At 40.9% G+C, this 10,275-nt stretch overlaps 1 protein-coding gene across 1 annotated transcript in view; it reads right to left on the bottom strand.

Annotated features, from left to right (window-relative positions):
• Positions 1-6,723: 6,723 nt before the first annotated feature.
• Positions 6,724-10,275, bottom strand: part of prkg2l (protein kinase cGMP-dependent 2, like) — a gene marked incomplete at both ends in the record, with an annotated part of 100,527 nt that continues 96,975 nt past the window's right edge. The window contains 2 exons of the mRNA XM_083922985.1: positions 6,724-6,819; positions 9,696-9,762. Of these exons, the coding sequence (XP_083779111.1) occupies positions 6,724-6,819; positions 9,696-9,762 (163 nt within the window). The remainder of the gene's footprint in view (positions 6,820-9,695; positions 9,763-10,275) is intronic.

Genomic DNA, 10,275 nt, shown 5'->3' with positions numbered 1-10,275 from the left:
TATTATGGAATTAACACATTATGCCTAATTCTATTGTGATGCCCCACTGGATGCATACATAGATGCAACACGGCTTTTCAAATGTAAACACAGTCTGTACAAAATAAGTTATTGAAAAAAGTGCCATTCATTTAATTGTTTGTGTTTTTAGAGAGAATATTTTGCCTCAAACAACACTACAGACAACATCACAACAAGGAAGATGCATAGCTTCAGTCCAGACTTAGTTTTCTTTTTCCAGACTGAGTAACGACTGAGCCGTAACTTGACAAATAATACAATCAATAAATTAGCAGTTAAGCTCAACATGCTAACCTGTATTGGATCTAATGGATACAGCACCAGAAATTACCTTCTCGACGTGACTGTAAACAACGCTGTACAGTCCGGGTAAACACTGGTCTGAGAAATACTTGTGACTGGGCGTTATACAGGCATAACGTGGCTCGAGAAACTACACAAGTTTGGTGAATCCGGCATCTTGAACGATAGAAAAAGTTTGTTTCTCGGTGTCGGCTGTTGCTTCTTTTCATCACTTTGCTGCACAGATGTAGCGTTTAACTCCGCATGATTCTTCTTGAGCTGGGTGATCAAATGTGATGTATTAAAGGAAGACGCCTTGTTTCCTCCTCTCATAACTAACGCCTTGCAGTCATTGCAAAGCGCACATTTACTGTTAGGAGGTGACACTTGGAAATACTTCCAAACCACGGACATCTCATGCACCGGGAGAGCTGAAGCTTGTTAGCCACGGTTAGCAACCTACGAGTGAGCGTGTTGCTGTTGTTATACGTCATCAAGCACGCGCCTGTAAACGGCCCGTGTTGCATTCAGGTACACTCAGAAATGCTGAAGCCTACGGCCCGTGTTGCATTCACATACACTCGGAAATGCTGAAGCCTACAGAACTAACATCGGTTGTAAAAACCCGATACCGATAATTCCCGATATTACATTTTTAACTCAATATCGGCCGATAATATCGGTGGGCCGATATTATCGGACATCCCTAATGGACACAATTTTTAGATTTAGTGAAATGATACATCAACATCACCTGTACTTCTGGATTGACACCTTATGAAACGTTGTTTGGAAAACCATATAGATAACCCCAATTTAAAAATTAATGGGAAACAGATGATGAGGCTAATTTAGCTGATTAGATTAGGTCCATGTTGGAAAAACAAAAGCAGAAACAAACTAACAAAAACCTTTCTGACTCCCAGCAGGAACTCCAACTAGTGGAACTGGGAGACTTGGTGCTTATAAGAATCATAAAAAAGAAACATTGGTATTCATCTAAGTGTGAAGGGCCGTATCAGGTATTGCTGACAACTCCCACAGCAGTAAAGATAGCAGAATGATTAGTGTGGATCCATTTAACACACTGCAAAAGGGTCATTTTGGTTAAAGACTCCATTAGGGGAGGTGAGCCAAAATCTGATAATAGGCTGGATTCAGACGTTTAGAGGCTGGATAGACCTGAAAGTCAGTGAAGCGTTTATAAGACACCAAACCAAGTAGAGGAGATAAATTTAGCTAAAATGACCCAAAGATGGTTAGGAGATGCCATCCGTTGCTGGGTGACATCTATCTGTTTGATCCTTCATTCCTAATAAGTCTATGAATATATAATTGTAGTGAACAAGGAGTTTTTTGCATTTGGAGAACCTAGAGCAGCGTATACTCCAGATGAATGGTTCCAGGCGGCAACAGGGGTATCAGGACATAATAACAATTGGTTATTAATGGTTAAACAAGCTGCTAACATGTCTAAACAGAATTGTGTAGTGTGTATGGGTCCTAGACCCCTCATACAAATAGTCCCAGCTATAATTCCCCAAACATGTGTAGTTGATATAATGAATAACACAAATCCTAGGGCAAATTGTAGTTACTGGTATCCTATTTTCCCGATCACTGTGGTCGACCTTAAGAAACCAATGTTTTCTAAAAAGAAAAGTAGTACCAGGCAACTTTACATGTATTAACATGACTGAAGGAGAAAAACGACTCGGCAATCTCAAAAAAAATGTGTCAAGTAATTGTGCCTGTAGACGGACAATTTAAACCTGTGTCACAAAGTGACATCGATCCAGTGTATTGCCTGAACATTGGCAACGTGTGAAAAGATCTGCGAAATGGGTAGATGTAAAAGATCCAACATACATTGATGCTATAGGAGTTCCACAAGGGGTGCAGATGAATATAAAGAAGCCAACCAGATATCTACTGGTTTAGAATCTATTTTTTGCTTGTGGTGTACAGTTAACAAGAAAGTAGACAGAATCAATTACATCCACTACAACGTGCAAAAGCTAGGAAATTGGACACAAAGTGGTTTCGAAGCAGTTCACGATCAATTAGTTGCAACTTCCCTCATGGCATTCCAAAAACGAATAGCCCTGGACATTGGCCGAGAAAGGAGGGGTATGTGCAATGTTCAGGTGAACAGTGCTGCTGGTGGCAGCCTCACTAAGGCCATAGAAGGGCTCTGTACTCTCAACAGTAAGATGAAAGAACACTCTGGAGTCGATACCACTATGTGGGACTCCTGGATGGATGCTTTTGGGAAGTATAGAACTTTGGTGTCGTCTGTCCTAGTCTCCATAGCAGTTTTTGCTGCAATTTTAACCTTGTGTGGATGCTGTTGTGTTCCCTGTCTGAGTGCTTTGCTTAACCATCTCATTACTACAGCTATTTCAGCCATGGAGAACAAAGTGGAGCAAATGTATCCTTTGCTTGCCAGCGATCCCAAAAGTGATGATGAAAGCAACGATGACGACGACAAGGAAACTCCTTTTGATTTGCCGGAACTGCATCCTGATTCAACAGACTATGACTCTGACAAGTATTAAGAAACCTCTGACTGTAAATGTATTTGTGCTCGTAAAAAATAATCCTACAGCTGAAATTCAGACAAGTGGCTGACTAAAAGTGATGAGAATTTGAGCAAATATGTGATAAACAGGAGGGAAATGTTGGCATAATTGTACATAAAGTAATCTCATATTTACTCCAATTGCCTTTACATATAAATTAACCTTACTTGGTGTGTGTGTATAGTCAATTTGTGCAGAGTTGTTTTGCAGGTAGAAGAAATCAGATAAGCATGACTGGTCATGAGTCACCAAAGAGGTATCTGTGCAAAAACAGAAACTGCTCATCTGAGACAGAACATGTTTTAAGGACGAGCAACATGTGCCCCCTCTCCCTTACAGCATGTAATTCATGAAGATAATGAATTGTTTAAATGTGACGAGTTGCAGTTGTGTGCCCCCTCACCTTTAGAGCTATAACTCATATTGTAACTAGGAACCACCGTAAGGAAATAATAAGAAAGGGCTCGGCAGAGTGTGTTTCAGAGCGGTAGGAGATTGTAACTGAACGCATCTCTGTCCGTTCTCCTTGCAAGTAAAACATATAACTCTTGTCTTTCTCTCTTTTGTTATGTTTTCGATGTTTTAGGTTGCTTGAACCTGACACATTCACAGAGACGTTCTGGTCCGTGATGACCCTGTGTAGCCATGTCTCCGTGAAATACATCAGATTGCACTGACGGTACTCCGGGTGGCTCTGCGTTAGCGCCATCAGTTCATCCATTTTGTTGTAGACAGACTGTACATTTCACATAACAACAAAGGGGAGACACGTCTTAAATCTTCTACTCTCCCACCTGTCCTGTCTCGACCTTCCTCTATTGCCCTGACATTATAGACGTTATAGACTGATCTGTACTCTGAGCGGCTGCATGTGAAAGAATTAGGGCGACCATATATTTCTCCCCCTTCCCCGATGGTCTGAATAAGTCACTGAATTGCTCGCTAGTAGCTTTTTTATAAATAAAGTTGCCGAGAAGGTCGCAAAAAGTAGCCAGATAATTCTTGAGCCTAGGCATTCTAATTGATGAGAACCTGTCCTTCAAACTGCACTTTGAGAAACCCGTTTCTAAGCTGAAATAGAAACTGGGTTTCCTTTTTTAGAAATAAATCGTGTTTTTCATTGCATGTCAGAAAACATTTGATTACCACTGAGTACCACTATGAACGATACCCGGAAACCAGGGACCAAAACGCAAGACACAACTCAGAGTACTATTCAAATGATTTAATGTGAGATAATTACGAACACATTGCACAGGGGAAGGAAGATTGGGAATGGGAGGTGGGGAGCTCTCCAGAGGTCCATACATCCAGATGAGGCGTCGCTCCACATGCAAAATGCTGTCCTGCAAGGAAACAAAAAAACAAACACACAAATTCTCAATCTGAGAACAGAGGCGGCGGCAGACAAGCAAGTGAGAAGACAGGCAGGCAGGCAGGAATTGGGATTGCAATAGCGCAGGCAACTGCAGCAAAAGAACACAGGACAGGATTATCAACACGAGCCAAAGGGAAGACAAAAATCATAAGCGAGCCAGGATCAAAGCAAACTACTGCTCTTGCTGACGGAATGATCTGACATCGAGTGAGTATCAGGCCGGTCTTCTTAGGGCGCACTCACACGTCTGTGCCGTGCCCCGGGCTTTAGGGTACTTGTTTCCCCCTCCCTCTCCCCCCGCGTTTGTACTCACACTGGCTGGGCCTCGCGCGAATGTTTCTTGCCTGTCTATATGTCATCACGCCATAACACCTCACACGCATTGCTCGACTTCATCACGATGCGTCGCTTTGTTTACAAATCTTTCCATAGACCCCTTTTTTTATTCTATGTCCGAACAGGCGCAAATAGAATTACATCAGAGCCGCCGTAGGCCTCGTGCTCATACACGTGCGCACGCTCGTGCTCGTACATGTGCAGATGTGCTTTACAAAAGCCCACCTCTCCCAAACGGTCTGTGGCCGGCAAGCTGGCCGCAGCTAAGCGCGGTGCGGTTGCACTCACACACACAAGTTCTGCCTTTTGCGTTCAGTAAACAAATCGAAGAAAATCTCAGAATCAACCCCAACTGTCTATCTGTCTGTCTATCTATCTATCTGTCCATCTTAGAACTAAAGTCTTTATTGGTGTTACTCATACGACACAATTACGCTGTAAATCACAGTTGGATTAATACGCTTTACCGATGCATCATGTATGTACTGCAGCAACAGTTATTTTGAACTTCTTTGTTTAATTATCACTTGAAAAAAACAATTAAATCAAGTTTACTGGGGGCTGTAATATAAAGAGTTAGTGTTCAAGCAAGAAGGCAATTATATGTCATCACTCCACCCCTCAAGTATAACCCAAAAATTCAGTGATCAGTGATCATTTGGCTTTCCTCTCATCCAATAAAGCCTTTAACATAAGCACTGTGTCAATGGTGTCTGCTCAGTATATATCCCATTCATGGGACCCGGCAGGGCTGTCCGCTTCCAGCCTTTTTGTTCAACATAGCCATAGAGCCATTAGTTATCTGACTTAGAAACCAGAATGAGACATCACTCGTTTTGGTCTAGTCCACAAGCTTTCCTTATATGCAGATGACCTTCTCCTATTTGTTTCAAACCCAACATCCTCCCTCCCCCCAGTCTCATCAATTCTGGATCAGTTTGGGCACCTATCGGGGTATAAGTTGAATATTCAGAAGAGTGAGTTATTTTTTGTCAACAGCTTTGCAGTCACTCCCACATATTTCTTCATAATCTCCATATTCCCCTTTAAAACAGCTGGCAAGGGGTTTGAATATTTAGGGGTGTTTATCACCAGCTCCTTCAGGGACCTTTTCCAAAAGAACTTCCAGCCGCTATTAGATAAATGCTAGTCAGACTTGTCTAGATGGACGGGCCTCCCCCTGTCCCTTGCAGGCCGGGTTAATCTTATTAAGATGGCCATTTTACCAAAGTTTCTGTATCTTTTACAACACCTCCCAATTTGTCTTAACAAATCGTTTTTTACCAAATTAAAGGGCTTCGATCCTTGCCCCAGTTTTGAATAACTATGCATTTCTCCCTCCCTGGACCAACCCTGCATTCCGCATATGGCCAGATAAGGGCCTTAAAACGCTCAATGACTTGTATGACGAAGGAGTTTTTGCGTCCTTTGCATTTATTTCAGACAAATACAGCCTGCCTAATAGCCACTTCTTTTGGGACATTCAAATGAGACATTTTATCCAAAAGCAATTCCCACATTTTCGGAACCGCCCCCGTGAAGCTGAGATGGACTAATTCCTGGCTTTCAACATACAACACAAACGACTGATGTCTGTCATTTATAATATATTTATAAGATTGCTCTTCTGACCCCAGTCCGCACTGTATCACCTAAAAATGCATGGGAAAAGTATTTGGGGGTAGAAATTACTGAGGTCCAGTGGAGGGACATTCTAAAACTTGTCCACTCATTCTCGATTTTGCCTCAGGTGCTTCATAGAGCCCATTTCACCAATGCTAAATTGGCTAAGATATACCCTAATCACAGTGATGCTTGTAACCGCTGTAAGCAGTCCCCAGCCAACCAGGCACACATGTTCTGCACGTGCCCTAAGCTTGCTGAATTTTGGTTTGCTATATTTCAAACCCTCAAATATGCTCTATTGGGGCTTCCTCCATCTAAAAATCTGCCCATTACTACACAACGTGTCGTGGCCTTTACAACCCTGCTCGACAGACATAACATTCTCCTTAAATGGAAACGTGTCTCTCCACCGACTCATAATAGTTGGATACGTAAAAAAAAAACCTTTATGAGCCAGATCCACTGCTGGGGCTTCCATAAAGTCTGTGATCTAAGCCCTCAGAAGTCTTTGTCCCAGCCGGACAGCTCAACAGGAGGCTCCTCTGTGTCGGGAGGAAACAGGTCAAAATGACTGTGATCCATCGGTCCCATTAGCTGCAGAAACAAGGAAAATCAAGGAAATCATTACATTTTGTCAGCATTAGATCATTCACATTGGCAGAGCTGAATTTCCTCTGTCAGTGCACATCCTTATCCTGGCAATGTGACCACTTCTGTTTGAATTGTCACAGACATACATTGATATAGCCGTCTTCCACAGAGCTGGGTCTGTCTGACGTATAAACTATATATAAAATTGAATTTAATTTAATTGAATATAGGTCAACCGTTTACATACACTTGCCAGGTACAGTTTCTTTTATATTATATATATTTATATATTTATTTGATAAATTTGGTCACAATAAGAAGATGTTACAATTATGCCTAGATATATATATGCCATTAGTTATGCCATTGAATATGTTGAATGACTGGTAAAGTGAGATGTTTTACAGGGGCATTTAAAGGAATGAGGAGGGATTTATCCCAATTCATTTTATAACCAGAAAGTAGACTGAACTGAACAAAGACTGAGTATTTGAGGTAGAGACTCAGAAATGTTGGTAAAAAAAAAAGTAAGGCATCATCTGCATAAAGTGAAATTTTATGTTGTGTGCTTTATACACTGATGGGTGAGAGATATCTGGGGCTAATCTAATTCTCTGGGCTAATAGTTCAAGTGACAAAGCGAAAAAGGAGCAGGGACAGTGGGCAGCCTTGCCAAATTCCACGCTGCAGAGGAAATGTTTTAGACATAATATTATTTGTTTGTACGACTGTACAAGAGTTGGTGTATAGTGTTTTGATCATTGATCTAATTTTTTTGCCAAACCCGAAATTCTCCAAAACCTGCCACATATATATCCAGCTCACTCGATCAAAGGCTTTTAGCGTATCCAAGCTGAGTCAAGCCGATTTTGATACATGTAATATATGGAAACTGCGTTGGGTATTGTTTGATGCAAGTATACCCTATATTAGTCACAATTATTTAATTTACCTTCACAGGGCTCCAGTTTTCTGGCTAAAACTTTGGCAAACAGGTTTAGTTCTGTTGTGATAAGTGATATCTGCCAATTATTTCTGTTTTTTCAAAAATTCTGCATTCTGGAGTAATGTATTGAAACGCCATTTGTGTATCTTTACTGTGGGTCGGTACAAACTTTAAGTTATACAAAATGGGGACGATCTGATATTACAATAGCAAAGATATCAGAGCAATTGATACATAGATTCAGGAAAGCGAAAATTAACATGTAATCAATTCTCGAGTATGTCTTGTCTGGCTGAGAAAAAAGTATAAATCTTAACCAAAGGGTTCCTTCATCACCATGGTTTAATAATATTACATTCAGTAATAAATGTGTTGATCCCACGAGGGGAGTCCTAGCTTGAACTTTAATTTAAAGATTTGTCTAAATTTATGTCACACACTTGGTTTAAGTCACTTCCGACTATAAGCTGATAACCTGGAGAGTCTAAGAGAGTATTAGAAATTGTGCTTAAGAAATTCGGATCATGGATATTTATGCAATACAGTCTATCAATGCAAGATATAGTGCAATGTATTGTATTGTCGTATTGTTCATTGTAACAGACATAAATTCCTTATTTTCCTACTGAATGTCATCCGGGATGGTGGGAAAAGAGACGTGGGGGGTGCCAACTTCACTAGATGCTGAGTGAGGGCTCCGGTCAAGCAGGGCTATCAATGTCTCTGCATCCGCCGCACTTTCGAAAAAGTGCAGTGTGCCATTGTGTCTAACCTTCAACATTGCTGGATATCTCAGGAAGGCTGCAGTCCTCTGTTGGCAAGCTGTTTTCTCACTGCATCGAAGGCTTTCCTCCTCTGTGTGGTATCGTTGAAGTAGTCGGGGAAAGAGCAGCAACCTGGATATCAATGTCCGCCCCGCGCTGGATATCTGGTAAGTAGTTGCGGACGAAAAGGCTCTGGCTCCGTAGATATTTTCTTCCTGTCCTGGTAACGAAGTAGCCGTAAAATGAATGTCTGCGGAAGGCTGGTTCTGTCCTAGGTGGTGAATATACGATGAGCCCATTGAATTTCAATCTTCTCCCCAGCCAGGAAGGGGAGCTATCATGCAAAAATCGGATGCCATTTCACCCTCTGCTGACTCTTGCAGGTGATCTGTCCTCCATCTCACTTTCTGGCTGAGGTTCAGTAGCTCTTTCTGGAAGTATCCTTCATTCTTGGCCCAAAACTGTTTTTGCCCGCTGACTCGTGCATAGACGATTTATTCTTTGCTCCTCTCCCGCTTGTCATTTTGTAGCGATACTAAGACGTAATTTAAACTGGAATAGTTTCTGAATCCTAGGATATTTTATGTATCTATGTCTACACACGCATCACACTTTGGCAGCCACCAGAAGTCCCCTGATGCGATTTTTGAAGCCAGAGAGAGCCTTGGCCGAGCAGAAAATAAATAAACTTTTTTATACCTAAAGAAGTAGTTTGGCTTTACTAAAGAAAAACAAACACCACAGTTGTTGAATGTTTTTATTTTTAAAACTTAACTTGTACTTGTAATTGTACTATATAATTATTGCTATATTTTTGTATATATTGCTACATATTACTGTGCTATGGACCTTCCATTGTATTCTGAATAAAGTTATTATTAATATTATTATTGTTGTAAAGCTTAATTCACAGCAGACAATCCATTACCATATGGGTACTATATAAGATTTGTCCAATCAGAATATACACTTTTATCCAATAACCTCAAGTTTTCCACTACATTTGGTCACAGACAACATCATGATCAACATGCCAGTGTTCTCCACAGAGAAGATAAAAGCAGTGGATCACATTCTTGTAAATTCTATTGAATCGAAATTTTGTTTCTATATATTTGTGGGACTGTCTGTCTGTGCTTGCTGTTAGGAAACAAAGTTCAACGTTTCACCTCTCTCTTCAATGGAGACAGCAGCTTGTGACACCTCAAACCCTCCCAGTTGAAACCCTGGAACCACCTACAAAACAAAGTAAAACATAATCACAAACATCAAAGTTGCATTTAGTTTGAGACAACAACTCCCATACAAGCTCTGTAAAAAACAACCACATCACTGTTGGGCATGAGGATACTCGGCGGCTTGAAACAACCTTTACCTACATTGTACAGTATATGCTTACACTAAACTTGGTTAGTCCCAGTGGCTTGACAGGCAGTTTCAAGTAAATTCCCCTAATCAGCTGATAAGAGAAAGCAAAAGAAGAGGGAAATAGAGGGGGGAATGAGAGTCTGCTTGGTTGAACTGGTTGAATGAAGCTACGCCTCATTTGTCCATACACAGTTGAGATGATGGCAACTGTAATAGCATTCCAGTGAATACAATTCAATTCAATTCAAAAAACTTTATTAGTCCCCGGGGGGCAATTCAGGGAATAGAACTTAGATTAAAAAAAAAAAACTTGAATTAATCTTGTTCTGAATTAATGTCATTGCAGTCATTTACATCTTAAAGTTGTTGTTGTATTGTTTA

The sequence above is a fragment of the Echiichthys vipera genome (genome assembly GCF_963691815.1).
Source record: "Echiichthys vipera genome assembly, chromosome: 11".
NCBI classification, from domain to species: Eukaryota; Metazoa; Chordata; class Actinopteri; order Perciformes; family Trachinidae; genus Echiichthys; species Echiichthys vipera.
The sequence above is the reverse complement of the archived record's forward strand: the minus strand, read 5'-3'. Positions and strand labels throughout refer to the sequence as shown.